Source organism: Scyliorhinus torazame, unplaced genomic scaffold (genome assembly GCF_047496885.1).
Source record: "Scyliorhinus torazame isolate Kashiwa2021f unplaced genomic scaffold, sScyTor2.1 scaffold_949, whole genome shotgun sequence".
Lineage (NCBI taxonomy): Eukaryota > Metazoa > Chordata > Chondrichthyes > Carcharhiniformes > Scyliorhinidae > Scyliorhinus > Scyliorhinus torazame.
The window spans coordinates 45001-70129 of NW_027308676.1; the positions used below are offsets into that span (position 1 = coordinate 45001).

General features: G+C 59.7%; 1 protein-coding gene across 1 annotated transcript in view; it reads right to left on the reverse strand.

The window, feature by feature from the left end:
* LOC140406862 (transmembrane protease serine 12-like) overlaps positions 1-19474 on the reverse strand; it is a 21004-nt gene extending 1530 nt beyond the window's left edge. Inside the window, exons 1-3 of the mRNA XM_072494742.1 lie at positions 19281-19474; positions 18264-18529; positions 17154-17296 (exon numbers count right to left, since the gene is read on the reverse strand). Of these exons, the coding sequence (XP_072350843.1) occupies positions 17154-17296; positions 18264-18529; positions 19281-19459 (588 nt within the window). The 5' untranslated portion in view covers positions 19460-19474. The remainder of the gene's footprint in view (positions 1-17153; positions 17297-18263; positions 18530-19280) is intronic.
* Between the last annotated feature and the right edge of the window lie 5655 nt (positions 19475-25129).

Sequence of the window (25129 nt, forward strand, 5' to 3'; positions counted from 1 at the left end):
GGGTGTAGTGGGGCTGGAGGAGGTTACAGAGATAGGGAGGGGTGTAGGGGGCTGGAGGAGGTTACTGAGATAGGGAGGGTGTAGGGGGCTGGAGGAGGTTACAGAGATAGGGAGGGGTGTCGGGGGGCTGGAGGAGGTTACAGAGATAGGGAGGGTTGTCGGGGGGCTGGAGGAGGTTACAGAGATAGGGAGGGGTGTAGGGGGGCTGGAGGAGGTTACAGAGATAGGGAGGGGTGTAGGGGCTGGAGGAGGTTACAGAGATAGGGAGGGGTGTAGGGGGCTGGAGGAGGTTACAGAGATAGGGAGGGTAGTAGGGGGCTGGAGGAAGTTACAGAGATAGGGAGGGGTGTAGGGGGGCTGGAGGAGGTTACAGAGATAGGGAGGGAGTAGGGGCTGGAGGAGGTTACAGAGATAGGGAGGGTGTAGGGGTCTGGAGGTGGTTATGGAGATAGGGAGGGTTGTAGGGGGGCTGGAGGAGGTTACAGAGATAGGGAGGGTGTAGGGGGCTGGAGGAGGTTACAGAGATAGGGAGGGGTGTAGGGGGCTGGAGGAGGTTACAAAGATAGGGAGGGGTGTAGGGGGGCTGGAGGAGGTTACAGAGATAGGGAGGGGTGTAGGGGCTGGAGGAGGTTACAGTGATAGGGAGGGGTGTAGTGGGGCTGGAGGAGGTTACAGAGATAGGGAGGGGTGTAGGGGGCTGGAGGAGGTTACAGAGATAGGGAGGGTTGTCGGGGGGCTGGAGGAGGTTACAGAGATAGGGAGGGGTGTAGGGGGGCTGGAGGAGGTGTTACAGAGATAGGGAGGGGTGTAGGGAGCTGGAGGAGGTTACAGAGATAGGGAGGGGTGTAGGGGGCTGGAGGAGGTTACAGAGATAGGGAGGGGTGTTGGGGGGCTGGAGGAGGTTACAGAGATAGGGAGGGGTGTAGGGAGCTGGAGGAGGTTACAGAGATAGGGAGGGTGTAGGGACTGGAGGAGGTTACAGAGATCGGGAGGGGTGTAGGGGACTGGAGGAGGTTACAGAGATAGGGAGGGATGTAGGGAGCTGGAGGAGGTTACAGAGATAGGGAGGGGTGTAGGGGGCTGGAGGAGGTTACAGAGATAGGGAGGGGTGTAGGGGCTGGAGGAGGTTACAGAGATAGGGAGGGGTGTAGGGGCTGCAGGAGGTTACAGAGATAGGGAGGGGTGTAGGGGGCTGGAAGAGGTTACAGAGATAGGGAGGGTGTAGGAGGCTGGAGGAGGTTGCAGAGATAGGGAGGGGTGTAGGGGGCTGGAGGAGGTTACAGAGATAGGGAGGGGTGTAGGGGCTGGAGGAGGTTACAGAGATAGGGAGGGGTGTAGGGGGGTTGGAGGAGGTTACAGAGACAGGGAGGGGTGTAGGAGCTGGAGGAGGTTACAAAGATAGGGAGAGGTGTAGGGGGCTGGAGGAGGTTACAGAGACAGGGAGGGGTGTAGGGCGCTGGAGGAGGTTACAGAGATAGGGAGGGATGTAGGGGCTGGAGGAGGTTACAGAGATTGGGAGGGGTGTAGGGGGCTGGAGGAGGTTACAGAGATAGGGAGGGGTGTAGGGGGCTGGAGGAGAATACACAGATAGGGAGGGGTGTAGGGGGCTGGAGGAGGTTACAGAGATAGGGAGGGGTGTAGGGGGCTGGAGGAGAATACACAGATAGGGAGGGGTGTAGGGGGCTGGAGGAGGTTACAGAGATAGGGAGGGGTGTAGGGGACTGGAGGAGGTTACAGAGATAGGGATGGGTGTAGGGGGCTGGAGGAGGTTACAGAGATAGGGAGGGGTGTAGGGGGCTGGAGGAGGTTACAGAGATAGGGAGGGGTGTAGGGGGCTGGAGGAGGTTACAGAGATAGGGAGGGGTGTAGGGGGCTGGAGGAGGTTACAGAGATAGGGAGGGGTGTAGGGGGCTGGAGGAGGTTACAGAGATAGGGAGGGGTGTAGGGGGGCTGGAGGAGGTTACAGAGATAGGGAGGGGTGTAGGGGGCTGGAGGAGGTTACAGAGATAGGGAGGGGTGTAGGGGGCTGGAGGTTACAGAGATAGGGAGGGGTGTAGGGGGCTGGAAGAGGTTACAGAGATAGGGAGGGTGTAGGAGGCTGGAGGAGGTTGCAGAGATAGGGAGGGGTGTAGGGGGCTGGAGGAGGTTACAGAGATAGGGAGAGGTGTAGGGGGCTGGAGGAGGTTACAGAGATAGGGACGGGTGTAGGGGGACTGGAGGGGGTTACAGAGATAGGGAGGGGTGTAGGGGACTGGAGGAGGTTACACAGATAGGGAGAGGTGTAGGGGGCTGGAGGAGGTGACAGAGATAGGGAGGGGTGTAGGGGCTGGAGGAGGTTACAGAGATAGGGAGGGTTGTAGGGGGGCTGGAGGAGGTTACAGAGATAGGGAGGGGTGTAGGGGGCTGGAGGAGGTTACAGAGATAGGGAGGGGTGTAGGGGGCTGGAGGAGGTTACAGAGATAGGGAGGGGTGTAGGGGGCTGGAGGTTACAGAGATAGGGAGGGGTGTAGGGGGCTGGAAGAGGTTACAGAGATAGGGAGGGTGTAGGAGGCTGGAGGAGGTTACAGAGATAGGGAGGGGTGTAGGGGGCTGGAGGAGGTTACAGAGATAGGGAGGGTTGTAGGGGGCTGGAGGAAGTTACAGAGATAGGGAGGGGTGTAGGAGGGCTGGAGGAGGTTACAGAGATAGGGAGGGAGTAGGGGCTGGAGGAGGTTACAGAGATAGGGAGGGTGTAGGGGTCTGGAGGTGGTTATAGAGATAGGGAGGGTTGTAGGGGGGCTGGAGGAGGTTACAGAGATAGGGAGGGTGTAGGGGGCTGGAGGAGGTTACAGAGATAGGGAGGGGTGTAGGGGGGCTGGAGGAGGTTACAGAGATGGGGAGGGGTGTAGGGGGCTGGAGGAGGTTACAGAGATAGGGAGGGGTGTAGGGGGGCTGGAGGAGGTTACAGAGATAGGGAGGGGTGTAGGGGCTGGAGGAGGTTACAGTGATAGGGAGGGGTGTAGTGGGGCTGGAGGAGGTTACAGAGATAGGGAGGGGTGTAGGGGGCTGGAGGAGGTTACTGAGATAGGGAGGGTGTAGGGGGCTGGAGGAGGTTACAGAGATAGGGAGGGGTGTCGGGGGGCTGGAGGAGGTTACAGAGATAGGGAGGGTTGTCGGGGGGCTGGAGGAGGTTACAGAGATAGGGAGGGGTGTAGGGGGGCTGGAGGAGGTTACAGAGATAGGGAGGGGTGTAGGGGCTGGAGGAGGTTACAGAGATAGGGAGGGGTGTAGGGGCTGCAGGAGGTTACAGAGATAGGGAGGGGTGTAGGGGACTGGAGGAGGTTACAGAGATCGGGAGGGGTGTAGGGGACTGGAGGAGGTTACAGAGATAGGGAGGGGTGTAGGGAGCTGGAGGAGGTTACAGAGATAGGGAGGGATGTAGGGAGCTGGAGGAGGTTACAGAGATAGGGAGGGGTGTAGGGGGCTGGAGGAGGTTACAGAGATAGGGAGGGGTGTAGGGGCTGGAGGAGGTTACAGAGATAGGGAGGGGTGTAGGGGCTGCAGGAGGTTACAGAGATAGGGAGGGGTGTAGGGGGCTGGAAGAGGTTACAGAGATAGGGAGGGTGTAGGAGGCTGGAGGAGGTTGCAGAGATAGGGAGGGGTGTAGGGGGCTGGAGGAGGTTACAGAGACAGGGAGGGGTGTAGGAGCTGGAGGAGGTTACAGAGATAGGGAGGGGTGTAGGGGGACTGGAGGAGGTTACAGAGATAGGGAGAGTTGTACGGGCTGTAGGAGGATACAGAGATAGGGAGGGGTGTAGGGTGCTGGAGCAGGTTACAGAGATAGGGAGGGGTAGTAGGGGGCTGGAGGAGGTTACATAGACAGGGAGGGGTGTAGGAGCTGGAGGAGGTTACAGAGATAGGGAGGGGTGTAGGGGGACTGGAGGAGGTTACAGTGATAGGGAGGGGTGTAGTGGGGCTGGAGGAGGTTACAGAGATAGGGAGGGGTGTAGGGGGCTGGAGGAGGTTACAGAGATAGGGAGGGGTGTAGAGGGCTGGAGGAGGTTACAGAGATAGGGAGGGGTGTAGGGGGCTGGAGGAGGTTACAGTGATAGGGAGGGGTGTAGGGGGACTGGAGGAGGTTACAGAGATAGGGAGGGGTGTAGGGGGCTGTAGGAGGTTACAGAGATAGGGAGGGGTGTAGGGGGACTGGAGGAGGTTACAGAGATAGGGAGGGGTGTAGGAGGCTGGAGGAGGTTACAGAGATAGGGAGGGGTGTAGGGGGACTGGAGGAGGTTACAGAGATAGGGAGGGGTGTAGGAGGCTGGAGGAGGTTACAGAGATAGGGAGGGTGTAGGGGGCTGGAGGAGGTTACAGAGATAGGGAGGGGTGTAGGGGGTCTGGAGGAGGTTACAGAGATAGGGAGGGGTGTAGGGGGCTGGAGGAGGTTACAGAGATAGGGAGGGGTGTAGGGGTGCTGGAGGAGGTTACAGAGATAGGGAGCGGTGTAGGGGGCTGGAAGAGGTTACAGAGATAGGGAGGGGTGTAGGAGGCTGGAGGAGGTTACAGAGATAGGGAGGGGTGTAGGGGGACTGGAGGAGGTTACACAGATAGGGAGAGGTGTAGGGGGCTGGAGGAGGTTACAGAGATAGGGAGGGGTGTAGGGGGACTGGAGGAGGTTACAGAGATAGGGAGGGGTGTAGGGGACTGGAGGAGGTTACACAGATAGGGAGGGGTGTAGGGGCTGGAGGAGGTTACAGAGATAGGGAGGGTTGTAGAGGGCTGGAGGAGGTTACAGAGATAGGGAGGGGTGTAGGGGCTGGAGGAGGTTACAGAGATAGGGAGAGGTGCAGGAGGCTGGAGGAGGTGACAGACATAGGGAGGGGTGTAGGGGCTGGAGGAGGTTACAGAGATAGGGAGGGTTGTAGGGGCTGGAGGAGTTTAAAGAGATAGGGAGGGGTGTAGGGGGCTGGAGGAGGTTACAGAGATAGGGAGGGTTGTAGGGGGCTGGAGGAAGTTACAGAGATAGGGAGGGGTGTAGGGGGGCTGGAGGAGGTTACAGAGATAGGGAGGGAGTAGGGGCTGGAGGAGGTTACAGAGATAGGGAGGGGTGTAGGGGGCTGGAGGAGGTTACAGAGATAGGGAGGGGTGTAGTGGGGCTGGAGGAGGTTACAGAGATAGGGAGGGGTGTAGGGGCTGGAGGAGGTTACAGAGATAGTGAGGGGTGTAGGGGGCTGGAGGAGGTTACAGAGATAGAGAGGGGTGTAGGGGGCTGGAGGAGGTTACAGAGATAGGGAGGGGTGTAGGGGGCTGGAGGAGGTGACAGGGATAGGGAGGGGTGTAGGGGGACTGGAGGAGGTTACAGTGATAGGGAGGGGTGTAGTGGGGCTGGAGGAGGTTACAGAGATAGGGAGGGGTGTAGGGGGCTGGAGGAGGTTACTGAGATAGGGAGGGTGTAGGGGGCTGGAGGATGTTACAGAGATAGGGAGGGGTGTCAGGGGGCTGGAGGAGGTTACAGAGACAGGGAGGGGTGTCGGGGGGCTGGAGGAGGTTACAGAGATAGGGAGGGGTGTATGGGGGCTGGAGGAGGTTACAGAGATAGGGAGGGGTGTAGGGGCTGCAGGAGGTTACAGAGATAGGGAGGGGTGTAGGGGACTGGAGGAGGTTACAGAGATCGGGAGGGGTGTAGGGGACTGGAGGAGGTTACAGAGATAGGGAGGGGTGTAGGGAGCTGGAGGAGGTTACAGAGATAGGGAGGGATGTAGGGAGCTGGAGGAGGTTACAGAGATAGGGAGGGGTGTAGGGGGCTGGAGGAGGTTACAGAGATAGGGAGGGGTGTAGGGGGCTGGAGGAGGTTACAGAGATAGGGAGGGGTGTAGGGGGCTGGAGGAGGTTACAGAGATAATGAGGGGTGTAGGGGGCTGGAGGAGGTTACAGAGATAGGGAGGGGTGTAGGGACTGGAGGAGGTTACAGAGATAGGGAGGGTGTAGGGGGCAGGAGGAGGTTACAGAGATAGGGAGGGATGTAGGGGACTGGAGGAGGTTACAGAGATAGGGAGGGGTGTAGGGGGCTGGAGGAGGTTACAGAGATAGGGAGGGGTGTAGGGGCTGGAGGAGGTTACTGAGATAGGGAGGGTGTAGGGGGTTGGAGGAGGTTACAGAGATAGGGAGGGGTGTCGGGGGGCTGGAGGAGGTTACAGAGATAGGGAGGGTTGTCGGGGGGCTGGAGGAGGTTACAGAGATAGGGAGGGGTGTAGGGGGGCTGGAGGAGGTTACAGAGATAGGGAGGGGTGTAGGGGCTGGAGGAGGTTACAGAGATAGGGAGGGTTGTAGGGGCTGCAGGAGGTTACAGAGATAGGGAGGGGTGTAGGGGACTGGAGGAGGTTACAGAGATCGGGAGGGGTGTAGGGGACTGGAGGAGGTTACAGAGATAGGGAGGGGTGTAGGGAGCTGGAGGAGGTTACAGAGATAGGGAGGGGTGTAGGGGGCTGGAGGAGGTTACAGAGATAGGGAGGGATGTAGGGGGCTGGAGGAGGTTACAGAGATAGGGAGGGGTGTAGGGGGATGGAGGAGGTTACAGAGATAGGGAGCGTTGTAGGGGGCTGGAGGAGGTTACAGAGATAGGGAGGGGTGTAGGGGGCTGGAGGAGAATACAGAGATAGGGAGGGGTGTAGGGGGCTGGAGGAGGTTACAGAGATAGGGAGGGGTGTAGGGGGTTGGAGGAGGTTACAGAGATAGGGAGGGGTGTAGGGGGATGGAGGAGGTTACAGAGATAGGGAGCGTTGTAGGGGGCTGGAGGAGGTTACAGAGATAGGGAGGGGTGTAGGGGGCTGGAGGAGAATACAGAGATAGGGAGGGGTGTAGGGGGCTGGAGGAGGTTACAGAGATAGGGAGGGGTGTAGGGGGCTGGAGGAGGTTACAGAGATAGGGATGGGTGTAGGGGGCTGGAGGAGGTTACAGAGATAGGGAGGGGTGTAGGGGGCTGGAGGAGGTTACAGAGATAGGGAGGGGTGTAGGGGGCTGGAGGAGGTTACAGAGATAGGGAGGGGTGTAGGGGGCTGGAGGTTACAGAGATAGGGAGGGGTGTAGGGGGCTGGAAGAGGTTACAGAGATAGGGAGGGTGTAGGAGGCTGGAGGAGGTTGCAGAGATAGGGAGGGGTGTAGGGGGCTGGAGGAGGTTACAGAGATAGGGAGAGGTGTAGGGGGCTGGAGGAGGTTACAGAGATAGGGAGGGGTGTAGGGGGACTGGAGGAGGTTACAGAGATAGGGAGGGGTGTAGGGGACTGGAGGAGGTTACACAGATAGGGAGAGGTGTAGGGGGCTGGAGGAGGTGACAGAGATAGGGAGGGGTGTAGGGGCTGGAGGAGGTTACAGAGATAGGGAGGGTTGTAGGGGGGCTGGAGGAGGTTACAGAGATAGGGAGGGGTGTAGGGGGCTGGAGGAGGTTACAGAGATAGGGAGGGGTGTAGGGGGCTGGAGGAGGTTACAGAGATAGGGAGGGGTGTAGGGGGCTGGAGGTTACAGAGATAGGGAGGGGTGTAGGGGGCTGGAAGAGGTTACAGAGATAGGGAGGGTGTAGGAGGCTGGAGGAGGTTACAGAGATAGGGAGGGGTGTAGGGGGCTGGAGGAGGTTACAGAGATAGGGAGGGTTGTAGGGGGCTGGAGGAAGTTACAGAGATAGGGAGGGGTGTAGGAGGGCTGGAGGAGGTTACAGAGATAGGGAGGGAGTAGGGGCTGGAGGAGGTTACAGAGATAGGGAGGGTGTAGGGGTCTGGAGGTGGTTATAGAGATAGGGAGGGTTGTAGGGGGGCTGGAGGAGGTTACGGAGATAGGGAGGGTGTAGGGGGCTGGAGGAGGTTATAGAGATAGGGAGGGGTGTAGGGGGGCTGGAGGAGGTTACAGAGATAGGGAGGGGTGTAGGGGGCTGGAGGAGGTTACAGAGATAGGGAGGGGTGTAGGGGGGCTGGAGGAGGTTGCAGAGATAGGGAGGGGTGTAGGGGCTGGAGGAGGTTACAGTGATAGGGAGGGGTGTAGTGGGGCTGGAGGAGGTTACAGAGATAGGGAGGGGTGTAGGGGGCTGGAGGAGGTTGCTGAGATAGGGAGGGTGTAGGGGGCTGGAGGAGGTTACAGAGATAGGGTGGGGTGTCGGGGGGCTGGAGGAGGTTACAGAGATAGGGAGGGTTGTCGGGGGGCTGGAGGAGGTTACAGAGATAGGGAGGGGTGTAGGGGGGCTGGAGGAGGTTACAGAGATAGGGAGGGGTGTAGGGGCTGGAGGAGGTTACAGAGATAGGGAGGGGTGTAGGGGCTGCAGGAGGTTACAGAGATAGGGAGGGGTGTAGGGGACTGGAGGAGGTTACAGAGATCGGGAGGGGTGTAGGGGACTGGAGGAGGTTACAGAGATAGGGAGGGGTGTAGGGAGCTGGAGGAGGTTACAGAGATAGGGAGGGATGTAGGGAGCTGGAGGAGGTTACAGAGATAGGGAGGGGTGTAGGGGGCTGGAGGAGGTTACAGAGATAGGGAGGGGTGTAGGGGCTGGAGGAGGTTACAGAGATAGGGAGGGGTGTAGGGGCTGCAGGAGGTTACAGAGATAGGGAGGGGTGTAGGGGGCTGGAAGAGGTTACAGAGATAGGGAGGGTGTAGGAGGCTGGAGGAGGTTGCAGAGATAGGGAGGGGTGTAGGGGGCTGGAGGAGGTTACAGAGACAGGGAGGGGTGTAGGAGCTGGAGGAGGTTACAGAGATAGGGAGGGGTGTAGGGGGACTGGAGGAGGTTACAGAGATAGGGAGAGTTGTACGGGCTGTAGGAGGTTACAGAGATAGGGAGGGGTGTAGGGGGCTGGAGCAGGTTACAGAGATAGGGAGGGGTAGTAGGGGGCTGGAGGAGGTTACATAGACAGGGAGGGGTGTAGGAGCTGGAGGAGGTTACAGAGATAGGGAGGGGTGTAGGGGGACTGGAGGAGGTTACAGAGATAGGGAGGGGTGTAGGAGGCTGGAGGAGGTTACAGAGATAGGGAGGGGTGTAGGGGCTGGAGTAGGTTACAGAGATAGGGAGCGGTGTAGGGGGCTGGAAGAGGTTACAGAGATAGGGAGGGGTGTAGGAGGCTGGAGGAGGTTACAGAGATAGGGAGGGGTGTAGGGGACTGGAGGAGGTTACACAGATAGGGAGAGGTGTAGGGGGCTGGAGGAGGTGACAGATAGGGAGGGGTGTAGGGGGACTGGAGGAGGTTACACAGATAGGGAGAGGTGTAGGGGGCTGGAGGAGGTTACAGAGATAGGGAGGGGTGTAGGGGGACTGGAGGAGGTTACAGAGATAGGGAGGGGTGTAGGGGACTGGAGGAGGTTACACAGATAGGGAGAGGTGCAGGAGGCTGGAGGAGGTGACAGACATAGGGAGGGGTGTAGGGGCTGGAGGAGGTTACAGAGATAGGGAGGGTTGTAGGGGCTGGAGGAGGTTAAAGAGATAGGGAGGGGTGTAGGGGGCTGGAGGAGGTTACAGAGATAGGGAGGGTTGTAGGGGGCTGGAGGAAGTTACAGAGATAGGGAGGGGTGTAGGGGGGCTGGAGGAGGTTACAGAGATAGGGAGGGAGTAGGGGCTGGAGGAGGTTACAGAGATAGGGAGGGGTGTAGGGGGCTGGAGGAGGTTACAGAGATAGGGAGGGGTGTAGTGGGGCTGGAGGAGGTTACAGAGATAGGGAGGGGTGTAGGGGCTGCAGGAGGTTACAGAGATAGTGAGGGGTGTAGGGGGCTGGAGGAGGTTACAGAGATAGAGAGGGGTGTAGGGGGCTGGAGGAGGTTACAGAGATAGGGAGGGGTGTAGGGGGCTGGAGGAGGTGACAGGGATAGGGAGGGGTGTAGGGGGACTGGAGGAGGTTACAGTGATAGGGAGGGGTGTAGTGGGGCTGGAGGAGGTTACAGAGATAGGGAGGGGTGTAGGGGGCTGGAGGAGGTTACTGAGATAGGGAGGGTGTAGGGGGCTGGAGGATGTTACAGAGATAGGGAGGGGTGTCAGGGGGCTGGAGGAGGTTACAGAGACAGGGAGGGGTGTCGGGGGGCTGGAGGAGGTTACAGAGACAGGGAGGGTTGTCGGGGGGCTGGAGGAGGTTACAGAGATAGGGAGGGGTGTATGGGGGCTGGAGGAGGTTACAGAGATAGGGAGGGGTGTAGGGGCTGGAGGAGGTTACAGAGATAGGGAGGGGTGTAGGGGCTGCAGGAGGTTACAGAGATAGGGAGGGGTGTAGGGGACTGGAGGAGGTTACAGAGATCGGGAGGGGTGTAGGGGACTGGAGGAGGTTACAGAGATAGGGAGGGGTGTAGGGAGCTGGAGGAGGTTACAGAGATAGGGAGGGGTGTAGGGGGCTGGAGGAGGTTACAGAGATAGGGAGGGGTGTAGGGAGCTGGAGGAGGTTACAGAGATAGGGAGGGATGTAGGGAGCTGGAGGAGGTTACAGAGATAGGGAGGGGTGTAGGGGGCTGGAGGAGGTTACAGAGATAGGGAGGGGTGTAGGGGGCTGGAGGAGGTTACAGAGATAGGGAGGGGTGTAGGGGGCTGGAGGAGGTTACAGAGATAGGGAGGGGTGTAGGGGGCTGGAGGAGGTTACAGAGATAGGGAGGGGTGTAGGGGGCTGGAGGAGGTTACAGAGATAGGGAGGGGTGTAGGGGGCTGGAGGAGGTTACAGAGATAGGGAGGGGTGTAGGGGGCTGGAGGAGGTTACAGAGATAGGGAGGGGTGTAGGGGCTGGAGGAGGTTACAGAGATAGGGAGGGGTGTAGGGGACTGGAGGAGGTTACAGAGATAGGGAGGGGTGTAGGGGACTGGAGGAGGTTACAGAGATAGGGAGGGGTGTAGGGGGCTGGAGGAGGTTACAGAGATAGGGAGGGTTGTAGGGGGCTGGAGGAAGTTACAGAGATAGGGAGGGGTGTAGGGGGGCTGGAGGAGGTTACAGAGATAGGGAGGGAGTAGGGGCTGGAGGAGGTTACAGAGATAGGGAGGGGTGTAGGGGGCTGGAGGAGGTTACAGAGATAGGGAGGGGTGTAGTGGGGCTGGAGGAGGTTACAGAGATAGGGAGGGGTGTAGGGGCTGGAGGAGGTTACAGAGATAGTGAGGGGTGTAGGGGGCTGGAGGAGGTTACAGAGATAGGGAGGGTTGTCGGGGGGCTGGAGGAGGTTACAGAGATAGGGAGGGGTGTATGGGGGCTGGAGGAGGTTACAGAGATAGGGAGGGGTGTAGGGGCTGGAGGAGGTTACAGAGATAGGGAGGGGTGTAGGGGCTGCAGGAGGTTACAGAGATAGGGAGGGGTGTAGGGGACTGGAGGAGGTTACAGAGATCGGGAGGGGTGTAGGGGACTGGAGGAGGTTACAGAGATAGGGAGGGGTGTAGGGAGCTGGAGGAGGTTACAGAGATAGGGAGGGATGTAGGGAACTGGAGGAGGTTACAGAGATAGGGAGGGGTGTAGGGGGCTGGAGGAGGTTACAGAGATAGGGAGGGGTGTAGGGGGCTGGAGGAGGTTACAGAGATAGGGAGGGGTGTAGGGGGCTGGAGGAGGTTACAGAGATAGGGAGGGGTGTAGGGGGCTGGAGGAGGTTACAGAGATAGGGGTGTAGGGGGCTGGAGGAGGTTACAGAGATAATGAGGGGTGTAGGGGGCTGGAGGAGGTTACAGAGATAGGGAGGGGTGTAGGGGCTGGAGGAGGTTACAGAGATAGGGAGGGGTGTAGGGGACTGGAGGATGTTACAGAGATAGGGAGGGGTGTAGGGGACTGGAGGAGGTTACAGAGATAGGGAGGGTGTAGGGGGCTGGAGGAGGTTACAGAGATAGGGAGGGGTGTAGGGGGCTCGAGGAGGTTCCAGAGATAGGGAGGGGTGTAGGGGGCTGGAGGAGGTTACAGAGATAGGGAGGGGTGTAGGGACTGGAGGAGGTTACAGAGATAGGGAGGGTGTAGGGGGCTGGAGGAGGTTACAGAGATAGGGAGGGGTGTAGGGGACTGGAGGAGGTTACAGAGATAGGGAGGGGTGTAGGGGGCTGGAGGAGGTTACAGAGATAGGGAGGGGTGTAGGGGCTGGAGGAGGTTACTGAGATAGGGAGGGTGTAGGGGGCTGGAGGAGGTTACAGAGATAGGGAGGGGTGTCGGGGGGCTGGAGGAGGTTACAGAGATAGGGAGGGTTGTCGGGGGGCTGGAGGAGGTTACAGAGATGGGGAGGGGTGTAGGGGGGCTGGAGGAGGTTACAGAGATAGGGAGGGGTGTAGGGGCTGGAGGAGGTTACAGAGATAGGGAGGGTTGTAGGGGCTGCAGGAGGTTACAGAGATAGGGAGGGGTGTAGGGGACTGGAGGAGGTTACAGAGATCGGGAGGGGTGTAGGGGACTGGAGGAGGTTACAGAGATAGGGAGGGGTGTAGGGAGCTGGAGGAGGTTACAGAGATAGGGAGGGATGTAGGGGGCTGGAGGAGGTTACAGAGATAGGGAGGGGTGTAGGGGGATGGAGGAGGTTACAGAGATAGGGAGCGTTGTAGGGGGCTGGAGGAGGTTACAGAGATAGGGAGGGGTGTAGGGGGCTGGAGGAGAATACAGAGATAGGGAGGGGTGTAGGGGGCTGGAGGAGGTTACAGAGATAGGGAGGGGTGTAGGGGGCTGGAGGAGGTTACAGAGATAGGGAGGTGTGTAGGGGGCTGGAGGAGGTTACAGAGATAGGGAGGGGTGTAGGGACTGGAGGAGGTTACAGAGATAGGGAGGGGTGTAGGGACTGGAGGAGGTTACAGAGATAGGAAGGGGTGTAGGGAGCTGGAGGAGGTTACAGAGATAGGGAGGGATGTAGGGAACTGGAGGAGGTTACAGAGATAGGGAGGGGTGTAGGGGGCTGGAGGAGGTTACAGAGATAGGGAGGGGTGTAGGGGGCTGGAGGAGGTTACAGAGATAGGGAGGGGTGTAGGGAGCTGGAGGAGGTTACAGAGATAGGGAGGGATGTAGGGAACTGGAGGAGGTTACAGAGATAGGGAGGGGTGTAGGGGGCTGGAGGAGGTTACAGAGATAGGGAGGGGTGTAGGGGGCTGGAGGAGGTTACAGAGATAGGGAGGGGTGTAGGGGGCTGGAGGAGGTTACAGAGATAGGGAGGGGTGTAGGGGGCTGGAGGAGGTTACAGAGATAGGGAGGGGTGTAGGGGGCTGGAGGAGGTTACAGAGATAATGAGGGGTGTAGGGGGCTGGAGGAGGTTACAGAGATAGGGAGGGGTGTAGGGGGCTGGAGGAGGTTACAGAGATAGGGAGGGGTGTAGGGGCTGGAGGAGGTTACAGAGATAGGGAGGGGTGTAGGGGACTGGAGGATGTTACAGAGATAGGGAGGGGTGTAGGGGACTGGAGGAGGTTACAGAGATAGGGAGGGTGTAGGGGGCTGGAGGAGGTTACAGAGATAGGGAGGGGTGTAGGGGGCTCGAGGAGGTTCCAGAGATAGGGAGGGGTGTAGGGGGCTGGAGGAGGTTACAGAGATAGGGAGGGGTGTAGGGACTGGAGGAGGTTACAGAGATAGGGAGGGTGTAGGGGGCTGGAGGAGGTTACAGAGATAGGGAGGGGTGTAGGGGACTGGAGGAGGTTACAGAGATAGGGAGGGGTGTAGGGGGCTGGAGGAGGTTACAGAGATAGGGAGGGGTGTAGGGGCTGGAGGAGGTTACTGAGATAGGGAGGGTGTAGGGGGCTGGAGGAGGTTACAGAGATAGGGAGGGGTGTCGGGGGGCTGGAGGAGGTTACAGAGATAGGGAGGGTTGTCGGGGGGCTGGAGGAGGTTACAGAGATGGGGAGGGGTGTAGGGGGGCTGGAGGAGGTTACAGAGATAGGGAGGGGTGTAGGGGCTGGAGGAGGTTACAGAGATAGGGAGGGTTGTAGGGGCTGCAGGAGGTTACAGAGATAGGGAGGGGTGTAGGGGACTGGAGGAGGTTACAGAGATCGGGAGGGGTGTAGGGGACTGGAGGAGGTTACAGAGATAGGGAGGGGTGTAGGGAGCTGGAGGAGGTTACAGAGATAGGGAGGGATGTAGGGGGCTGGAGGAGGTTACAGAGATAGGGAGGGGTGTAGGGGGATGGAGGAGGTTACAGAGGTAGGGAGCGTTGTAGGGGGCTGGAGGAGGTTACAGAGATAGGGAGGGGTGTAGGGGGCTGGAGGAGAATACAGAGATAGGGAGGGGTGTAGGGGGCTGGAGGAGGTTACAGAGATAGGGAGGGGTGTAGGGGGCTGGAGGAGGTGACAGAGATAGGGAGGTGTGTAGGGGGCTGGAGGAGGTTACAGAGATAGGGAGGGGTGTAGGGACTGGAGGAGGTTACAGAGATAGGGAGGGGTGTAGGGACTGGAGGAGGTTACAGAGATAGGGAGGGGTGTAGGGGACTGGAGGAGGTTACAGAGATAGGGAGGGGTGGAGGTGGCTGGATGAGGTTACAGAGATAGGGAGGGGTGTAGGGGGCTGGAGGAGGTTACAGAGATAGGGAGGGATGTAGGGGGCTGGAGGAGGTTACAGAGATAGGGAGGGGTGTAGGGGATGGAGGAGGTTACAGAGATTGGGAGCGTTGTAGGGGGCTGGAGGAGGTTACAGAGATAGGGAGGGGTGTAGGGGGCTGGAGGAGAATACAGAGATAGGGAGGGGTGTAGGGGGCTGGAGGAGGTTACAGAGATAGGGAGGGGTGTAGGGGGCTGGAGGAGGTTACAGAGATAGGGATGGGTGTAGGGGGCTGGAGGAGGTTACAGAGATAGGGAGGGGTGTAGGGGGCTGGAGGAGGTTACAGAGATAGGGAGGGATGTAGGGGGCTGGAGGAGGTTACAGAGATAGGGAGGGGTGTAGGGGGCTGGAGGAGGTTACAGAGATAGGGAGGGGTGTAGGGGGCTGGAGGAGGTTACAGAGATAGGGAGGGGTGTAGGGGGGCTGGAGGAGGGTACAGAGATAGGGAGGGGTGTAGGGGGCTGGAGGTTACAGAGATAGGGAGGGGTGTAGGGGGCTGGAGATTACAGAGATAGGGAGGGGTGTAGTGGGCTGGAAGAGGTTACAGAGATAGGGAGGGGTATAGGGGACTGGAGGAGGTTACAGAGACAGGGAGGGGTTGTAGGGGGCTGGAGGAGGTTACAGAGACAGGGAGGGGTGTAGGAGCTGGAGGAGGTTACAGAGATAGGGAGGGGTGTAGAGGGCTGGAGGAGGTTACAGAGATAGGGAGGGGTGTAGGGGGACTGGAGGAGGTTACAGAGATAGGGAGAGTTGTAGGGGCTGTAGGAGGTTACAGAGATAGGGAGGGGTGTAGGGGGCTGGAGGAGGTTACAGAGACAGGGAGGGGTTGTAGGGGGCTGGAGGAGGTTACAGAGACAGGGAGGGGTGTAGGAGCTGGAGGAGGTTACAGAGATAGGGAGGGGTGTAGAGGGCTGGAGGAGGTTACAGAGATAGGGAGGGGTGTAGGGGGACTGGAGGAGGTTACAGAGATAGGGAGAGTTGTAGGGGCTGTAGGAGGTTACAGAGATAGGGAGGGGTGTAGGGGGACTGGAGGAGGTTACAGAGATAGGGAGGGGTGTAGGAGGCTGGAGGAGGTTACAGAGATAGGGAGGGGTGTAGGGGCTGGAGGAGGTTACAGAGATAGGGAGCGGTGTAGGGGGCTGGAGGAGGTTACAGAGATAGGGAGGGGTGTAGGAGGCTGGAGGAGGTTACAGAGATAGGGAGGGGTGTAGGGGACTGGAGGAGGTTACACAGATAGGGAGAGGTGTAGGGGGCTGGAGGAGGTGACAGAGATAGGGAGGGGTGTAGGGGGACTGGAGGAGGTTACACAGATAGGGAGAGGTGTAGGGGGCTGGAGGAGGTTACAGAGATAGGGAGGGGTGTAGGGGGACTGGAGGAGGTTACAGAGATAGGGAGGAGTGTAGGGGACTGGAGGAGGTTACACAGATATGGAGAGGTGTAGGGGGCTGGAGGAGGTGACAGAGATAGGGAGGGGTGTAGGGGCTGGTGGAGGTTACAGCGATAGGGAGGGTTGTAGGGGGGCTGGAGGAGGTTAAAGAGATAGAGAGGGGTGTAGGGGGCTGGAGGAGGTTACAGAGATAGGGAGGGTTGTAGGGGGCTGGAGGAAGTTACAGAGATAGGGAGGGGTGTAGGGGCTGGAGGAGGTTACAGAGATAGGGAGGGGTGTAGGGGGCTGGAGGAGGTTACAGAGATAGGGAGGGGTGTAGTGGGGCTGGAGGAGGTTACAGAGATAGGGAGGGGTGTAGGGGCTGGAGGAGGTTACAGAGATAGTGAGGGGTGTAGGGGGCTGGAGGAGGTTACAGAGATAGGGAGGGGTGTAGGGGGCTGGAGGAGGTTACAGAGATAGGGAGGGGTGTAGGGGGCTGGAGGAGGTTACAGAGATAGGGAGGGGTGTAGTGGGGCTGGAGGAGGTTACAGAGATAGGGAGGGGTGTAGGGGCTGGAGGAGGTTACAGAGATAGTGAGGGGTGTAGGGGGCTGGAGGAGGTTACAGAGATAGGGAGGGGTGTAGGGGCTGGAGGAGGTTACAGAGATAGGGAGGGGTGTAGGGGCTGGAGGAGGTTACAGAGATAGGGAGGGTGTAGGGGGCTGGAGGAGGTTACAGAGATAGGGAGGGTTGTAGGGGGCTGGAGGAGGTTACAGAGATAGGGAGGGGTGTAGGGGGCTGGAGGAGGTTACAGAGATAGGGAGGGGTGTAGGGGGCTGGAGGAGGTTACAGAGATAGGGAGGGGTGTAGGGGGGCTGGAGGAGGTTACAGAGATAGGGAGGGGTGTAGGGACTGGAGGAGGTTACAGAGATAGGGAGGGTTGTAGGGGGATGGAGGAGGTTACAGAGATAGGGAGGGTTGTAGGGGGCTGGAGGAGGTTACAGAGATAGGGAGGGGTGTAGGGGGCTGGAGGAGGTTACAGAGATAGGGAGGGGTGTAGGGGGCTGGAGGAGGTTACAGAGATAGGGAGGGGTGTAGGGGGGCTGGAGGAGGTTACAGAGATAGGGAGGGGTGTAGGGACTGGAGGAGGTTACAGAGATAGGGAGGGTTGTAGGGGGATGGAGGAGGTTACAGAGATAGGGAGGGGTGTAGGGGGATGGAGGAGGTTACAGAGATAGGGAGGGGTGTAGGGGGATGGAGGAGGTGACAGAGATAGGGAGGGGTGTAGGGGCTGGAGGAGGTTACAGAGATAGGGAGGGGTGTAGGGGGATGGAGGAGTTACCTGGCAGCCATCGACGCCTCCATCCTCGTTGCCAGCGCAGAGCATGGTCTTGCTGATCAATCCATCGTACCAGTTGTGCTGATTGCAGACCTTGTTCGAGAAAAGATTCACCTCGGCCTCCTGAAGGACATCCAGCGATGGGCCTGGGAGTGGAGAACAGACATTACCCCCCTCGTTCCTCCACTCCCTCCCCTTCCCCAACCTCTCGCCAAGATATCAGCTCGACAGTGCGGCGCTCCCTCAGCACTGACCCTCCCACAGTGCGGCGCTCCCTCAGCACTGACCCTCCCACAGTGCGGCGCTCCCTCAGCACCGACCCTCCCACAGTGCGGCACTCCCTCAGCACTGACCCTCCCACAGGGCAGCGCTCCCTCAGCACTGACCCTCCCACAGTGCGGAGCTCCCTCAGCACCGACCCTCCCACAGTGCGGAGCTCCCTCAGCACTGCCCCTCATACAGTGCGGAGCTCCCTCAGCACTGACCCTCATACAGTGCGGAGCTCCCTCAGCACTGACCCTCCCACAGGGCAGCACTCCCTCAGCACTGACCCTCCCACAGTGCAGCGCTCCCTCAGCACTGACCCTCCCACAGGGCAGCGCTCCCTCAGCACCGACCCTCCCACAGTGCAGCGCTCCCTCAGCACTGACCCTCCCACAGTGCGGCGCTCCCTCAGCACTGACCCTCCCACAGTGCGGCGCTCCCTCAGCACTGACCCTCCCACAGTGCGGCGCTCCCCCAGCACTGACCCTCCCACAGTGCGGAGCTCCCTCAGCACTGACCCTCCCACAGTGCGGAGCTCCCTCAGCACTGACCCTCCCACAGTGCGGCGCTCCCTCAGCACCGACCCTCCCACAGTGCGGAGCTCCCTCAGCACTGACCCTCCCACAGTGCGGCGCTCCCTCAGCACTGACCCTCCCACAGTGCGGCGCTCCCTCAGCACCGACCCTCCCACAGTGCGGAGCTCCCTCAGCACTGACCCTCCCACAGTGCGGCGCTCCCTCAGCACCGACCCTCCCACAGTGCGGCGCTCCCTCAGCACTGACCCTCCCACAGTGCGGAGCTCCCTCGGCACTGACCGAGAGTCGGGATTCAGCAAGCACGCAGACCTACCTTCACTGCTGATGGCTCCCCATCCACTGATGTAGCACAGGTTCACGTCCGAGAGGAGGGAGCTTGCCGTTGGCAGGCAGATTGGCTGGGCATATCCGCTGTAGACAATGGCTCCCCGCAGCTGTACCAGTGCGATATCGTTGCCGAGCGTCTCGTCATTGAATGCATGGTGCTTAATGATTTTCTTCACCTCCATGACGCGTGTGTGGATGGTGTAGTACGACCTGCGGTGCATTCCCGTCACCACCAGCCAGGAATTGGCCAGCCTGAGAAAAGGGGGGAGAGGTAGTATAAGCGGGAATGTCCGGTCGCGTCACCTCGGGCCATCGAATTCCCCCAACATTCCCCCCACCCCGAGCCGCGCGCACACGGACCTCAACCGAACTGAGAGCTCCACCAAAACCAGGCGAAGGTGTCATTCGGGTACGGGATTCCACGATCGAGACCCGACTGTTCCTCTCATAACCCCCCAAACCAGGCAGCCAGCTGCGGACAAAGAACAGAATGTGGACCCTCCGACAGTGCGGAGCTCTCTCAGCACTGACCCTCCCACAGTGCGGAGCTCCCTCAGCACTGACCCTCCCACAGTGCGGAGCTCCCTCAGCACTGACCCTCCCACAGTGCGGAGCTCCCTCAGCACTGACCCCCCCACAGTGCGGCGCTCCCTCAGCACTGACCCTCCCACAGTGCGGAGCTCCCTCAGCACCGACCCTCCCACAGTGCGGAGCTCCCTCAGCACTGACCCTCCCACAGTGCGGAGCTCCCTCAGTACTGACCCTCCCACAGTGCGGAGCTCCCTCAGTACTGACCCTCCCACGGTGCGGTGCTCCCTCAGCACTGACCCTCCCACGGTGCGGAGCTCCCTCAGCACTGACCCTCCCACAGTGCGGAGCTCCCTCGGCACTGACCCTCCCACAGTGCGGAGCTCCCTCAGCACTGACCCTCCCACAGTGCGGCGCTCCCTCAGCACTGACCCTCCAACAACACGACGCCCCTCGAGCCACCCTCGGTACGCACCTGCTGTTCTCACCGAAGCAGTGAGCGGCCGTCAGCACCCAGCGCCGGTCGATGATCATTCCTCCGCAGACGTGCCAGCGAAATTCCCGTAGCCGGAATTGGACGCTGACCTGCCAGGGCCAAGCACCTGGCAGTGCGTCCTGACCTCCCAGGACCCTCGACGGGACCGGGGGCCCCATGTGAGGTCGCCGTCCACACTCTGATGAGAGAGGACAGGAACCGCTGGAGATCAGGGTTGTCATTTAGCCGCCTACTCCCCTCCCTATCTCTGTAACCTCCTCCAGTCCCCTACACCCCTCCCTATCTCTGTAACCTCCTCCAGCCCCCTACACCCCTCCCTATCTCTGTAACCTCCTCCAGCCCCCTACACCCTCCCTATCTCTGTAACCTCCTCCAGCCCCCTACACCCCTCCCTATCTCTGTAACCTCCTCCAGCCCCTACACCCCTCCCTATCTCTGTAACCTCCTCCAGCCCCCTACACCCTCCCTATCTCTGTAACCTCCTCCAGCCCCCTACACCCCTCCCTATCTCTGTAACCTCCTCCAGCCCCCCTACACCCTCCCTATCTCTGTAACCTCCTCCAGCCCCCCTACACCCTCCCTATCTCTGTAACCTCCTCCAGCCCCCCTACACCCTCCCTATCTCTGTAACCTCCTCCAGCCCCCCTACACCCTCCCTATCTCTGTAACCTCCTCCAGTCCCCTACACCCCTCCCTATCTCTGTACCCTCCTCCAGCCCCTACACCCCTCCCTATCTCTGTAACCTCCTCCAGCCCCCCTACACCCTCCCTATCTCTGTAACCTCCTCCAGCCCCCCTACACCCTCCCTATCTCTGTAACCTCCTCCAGTCCCCTACACCCCTCCCTATCTCTGTAACCTCCTCCAGCCCCCCTACACCCCTCCCTATCTCTGTAACCTCCTCCAGCCCCCCTACACCCCTCCCTATCTCTGTAACCTCCTCCAGCCCCCCTACACCCTCCCTATCTCTGTAACCTCCTCCAGTCCCCTACACCCCTCCCTATCTCTGTAACCTCCTCCAGCCCCCCTACACCCTCCCTATCTCTGTAACCTCCTCCAGCCCCCCTACACCCCTCCCTATCTCTGTAACCTCCTCCAGCCCCCCTGCACCCTCCCTATCTCTGTAACCTCCTCCAGCCCCCCTACACCCCTCCCTATCTCTGTAACCTCCTCCAGCCCCCCTACACCCTCCCTATCTCTGTAACCTCCTCCAGTCCCCTACACCCCTCCCTATCTCTGTACCCTCCTCCAGCCCCTACACCCCTCCCTATCTCTGTAACCTCCTCCAGTCCCCCTACACCCCTCCCTATCTCTGTAACCTCCTCCAGTCCCCTACACCCCTCCCTATCTCTGTAACCTCCTCCAGCCCCCTACACCCCTCCCTATCTCTGTAACCTCCTCCAGTCCCCTACACCCCTCACTATCTCTGTAACCTCCTCCAGCCCCCTACACCCCTCCCTATCTCTGTAACCTCCTCCAGCCCCCCTACAACCCTCCCTATCTCTGTAACCTCCTCCAGCCCCCTACACCCCTCCCTATCTCTGTAACCTCTTCCAGCCCCCTGCACCCCCTCCCTATCTCTGTAACCTCCTCCAGCCCCCCTACACCCTCCCTATCTCTGTAACCTCCTCCAGCCCCCCTACACCCTCCCTATCTCTGTAACCTCCTCCAGTCCCCTACACCCCTCCCTATCTCTGTACCCTCCTCCAGCCCCTACACCCCTCCCTATCTCTGTAACCTCCTCCAGCACCCTACACCCCTCCCTATCTCTGTAACCTCCTCCAGCCCCCCTACACCCTCCCTATCTCTGTAACCTCCTCCAGCCCCCCTACACCCCTCCCTATCTCTGTAACCTCCTCCAGCCCCCCTACACCCTCCCTATCTCTGTAACCTCCTCCAGTCCCCTACACCCCTCCCTATCTCTGTACCCTCCTCCAGCCCCTACACCCCTCCCTATCTCTGTAACCTCCTCCAGTCCCCTACACCCCTCCCTATCTCTGTAACCTCCTCCAGCCCCCTACACCCCTCCCTATCTCTGTAACCTCCTCCAGTCCCCTACACCCCTCACTATCTCTGTAACCTCCTCCAGCCCCCTACACCCCTCCCTATCTCTGTAACCTCCTCCAGCCCCCCTACAACCCTCCCTATCTCTGTAACCTCCTCCAGCCCCCTACACCCCTCCCTATCTCTGTAACCTCCTCCAGCCCCTACACCCCTCCCTATCTCTGTAACCTCCTCCATCCCCCTGCACCCCTCCCTATCTCTGTAACCTCCTCCAGCCCCCTACACCCCTCCCTATCTCTGTAACCTCCTCCAGTCCCTACACCCCTCCCTATCTCTGTAAACTCCTCCAGCCCCTACACCCCTCCCTATCTCTGTAACCTCCTCCAGCCACCTACACACCTCCCTATCTCTGTAACCTCCTCCTGCCCCCTACACCCCTCCCTATCTCTGTAACCTCCTCCATTCCCCTACACCCCTCCTTATCTCTGTAACCTCCTCCAGTCCCCTACACCCCTCCCTATCTCTGTAACCTCCTCCAGTCCCTACACCCCTCCCTATCTCTGTAACCTCCTCCAGTCCCCTACACCCCTCCCTATCTCTGTAACCTCCTCCAGTCCCTACACCCCTCCCTATCTCTGTAACCTCCTCCAGCCCGCCTACACCCCTTCCTATCTCTGTAACCTCCTCCAGCTCCCTACACCCCTCCCTATCTCTGTAACCTCCTCCAGCCCCTACACCCCTCCCTATCTCTGTAACCTCCTTCAGCCCCCCGACACCCCTCCCTATCTCTGTAACCTCCTCCTGCCCCCAACACCCCTCCCTATCTCTGTAACCTCCTCCAGCCCCCCTACACCCCCTCCCTATCTCTGTAACCTCCTCCTGCCCCCTATACCCCTCCCTATCTCTGTAACCTCCTCCATCCCCCCTACACCCCTCCCTATCTCTGTAACCTCCTCCAGCCCCTACAACCATCCCTATCTCTGTAACCTCCTCCAGCCCCCTACACCCCTCCCTATCTCTGTAACCTCCTCCAGCCCCTACACCCCTCCCTATCTCTGTAACCTCCTCCATCCGCCCTACACCCCTCCCTATCTCTGTAACCTCCTCCAGCCCCCTACACCCTCCCTATCTCTGTAACCTCCTCCAGCCCCCTACACCCTCCCTATCTCTGTAACCTCCTCCAGCCCCAATACACCCTCCCTATCTCTGTAACCTCCTCCAGCCGCCTACACCCCTCCCTATCTCTGTAACCTCCTCCTGCCCCCTACACCCCTCCCTATCTCTGTAACCTCCTCCATCCCCCCTACACCCCTCCCTATCTCTGTAACCTCCTCCAGCCCCCTACACCCCTCCCTATCTCTGTAACCTCCTCCAGCCCCTACAACCCTCCCTATCTCTGTAACCTCCTCCATCCCCCCTACACCCCTCCCTATCTCTGTAACCTCCTCCAGCCCCCTACACCCTCCCTATCTCTGTAACCTCCTCCAGCCCCCTACACCCTCCCTATCTCTGTAACCTCCTCCAGCCCCAATACACCCCTCCCTATCTCTGTAACCTCCTCCAGTCCCTACACCCCTCCCTATCTCTGTAACCTCCTCCAGCCCCCTACACCCCTCCCTATCTCTGTAACCTCCTCCAGTCCCCCTACACCCCTCCCTATCTCTGTAACCTCCTCCAGTCCCCCTACACCCCTCCCTATCTCTGTAACCTCCTCCAGCCCCCCTACACCCTCCCTATCTCTGTAACCTCCTCCAGCCCCTACACCCCTCCCTATCTCTGTAACCTCCTCCAGTCCCCCTACACCCCTCCCTATCTCTGTAACCTCCTCCAGCCCCCCTACACCCTCCCTATCTCTGTAACCTCCTCCAGCCCCTACACCCCTCCCTATCTCTGTAACCTCCTCCAGCCCCCTGCAACCCTCCCTATCTCTGTAACCTCCTCCAGCCCCTACACCCCTCCCTATCTCTGTAACCTCCTCCAGTCCCCTAAACCCCTCCCTATCTCTGTAACCTCCTCCAGCCCCCTACACCCCTCCCTATCTCTGTAACCTCCTCCAGCCCCTACACCCCTCCCTATCTCTGTAACCTCCTCCAGCCCCCTACACCCCTCCCTATCTCTGTAACCTCCTCCAGCCCCCTACAGCCCTCCCTATCTCTGTAACCTCCTCCAGCCCCGTACACCCCTCCCTATCTCTGTAACCTCCTCCAGCCCCCCTACACCCCTCCCTATCTCTGTAACCTCCTCCAGCCCCTACACCCCTCCCTATCTCTGTAACCTCCTCCAGTCCCCTAAACACCTCCCTATCTCTGTAACCTCCTCCAGCCCCCTACACCCCTCCCTATCTCTGTAACCTCCTCCAGCCCCTACACCCCTCCCTATCTCTGTAACCTCCTCCAGCCCCCTACACCCCTCCCTATCTCTGTAACCTCCTCCAGCCCCTACACCCTCCCTATCTCTGTAACCTCCTCCAGCCCCCTATATCCCTCCCTATCTCTGTAACCTCCTCCAGCCCCCCTACACCCCTCCCTATCTCTGTAACCTCCTCCAGCCCCGTACACCCCTCCCTATCTCTGTAACCTCCTCCAGCCCCCTATATCCCTCCCTATCTCTGTAACCTCCTCCAGCCCCCTACACCCCTCCCTATCTCTGTAACCTCCTCGAGTCCCACTACACCCCTCCCTATCTCTGTAACCTCCTCCAGCCCCCTACACCCCTCCCTAGCTCTGTAACCTCCTCCAGCCCCGTACACCCCTCCCTATCTCTGTAACCTCCTCCAGCCCCCTATATCCCTCCCTATCTCTGTAACCTCCTCCAGTCCCCTACAACCCTCCCTATCTCTGTAACCTCCTCCAGCCCCCTACACCCCTCCCTATCTCTGTAACCTCCTCCAGTCCCCTACACCCCTCCCTATCTCTGTAACCTCCTCCAGCCCCCTACACCCCTCCCTATCTCTGTAACCTCCTCGAGCCCCCTACACCCCTCCCTATCTCTGTAACCTCCTCCAGCCCCCTACTCCCCTCCCTATCTCTGTAACCTCCTCCATCCCCCTACACCCCTCCCTGTCTCTGTAACCTCCTCCAGTCCCCTACACCCCTCCCTATCTCTGTAACCTCCTCCAGTCCCCTACACCCCTCCCTATCTCTGTAACCTCCTCCAGCCCCCTACACCCCTCCCTATCTCTGTAACCTCCTCGAGCCCCCTACACCCCTCCCTATCTCTGTAACCTCCTCCAGCCCCCTACACCCCTCCCTATCTCTGTAACCTCCTCGAGCCCCCTACACCCCTCCCCATCTCTGTTACCTCCTCCAGCCCCCTACTCCCCTCCCTATCTCTGTAACCTCCTCCAGCCCCCTACACCCCTCCCTATCTCTGTAACCTCCTCCAGTCCCCTACACCCCTCCCTGTCTCTGTAACCTCCGCCATCCCCCTACTCCCCTCCCTATCTCTGTAACCTCCTCCAGCCCCCTACACCCCTCCCTATCTCTGTAACCTCCTCCAGTCCCCTACACCCCTCCCTGTCTCTGTAACCTCCTCCATCCCCCTAAACCCCTTCCTATCTCTGTAACCTCCTCCAGTCCCCTACACCCCTCCCTATCTCTGTAACCTCCTCCAGCCCCTACACCCCTCCCTATCTCTGTAACCTCCTCCAGCCCCTACACCCCTCCCTATCTCTGTAACCTCCTCCAGCCCCCTACACCCCTCCCTATCTCTGTAACCTCCTCCAGCCCCCCTACACCCCTCCCTATCTCTGTAACCTCCTCCAGCCCCCTACACCCTCCCTATCTCTGTAACCTCCTCCAGCCCCCTACACCCCTCCCTATCTCT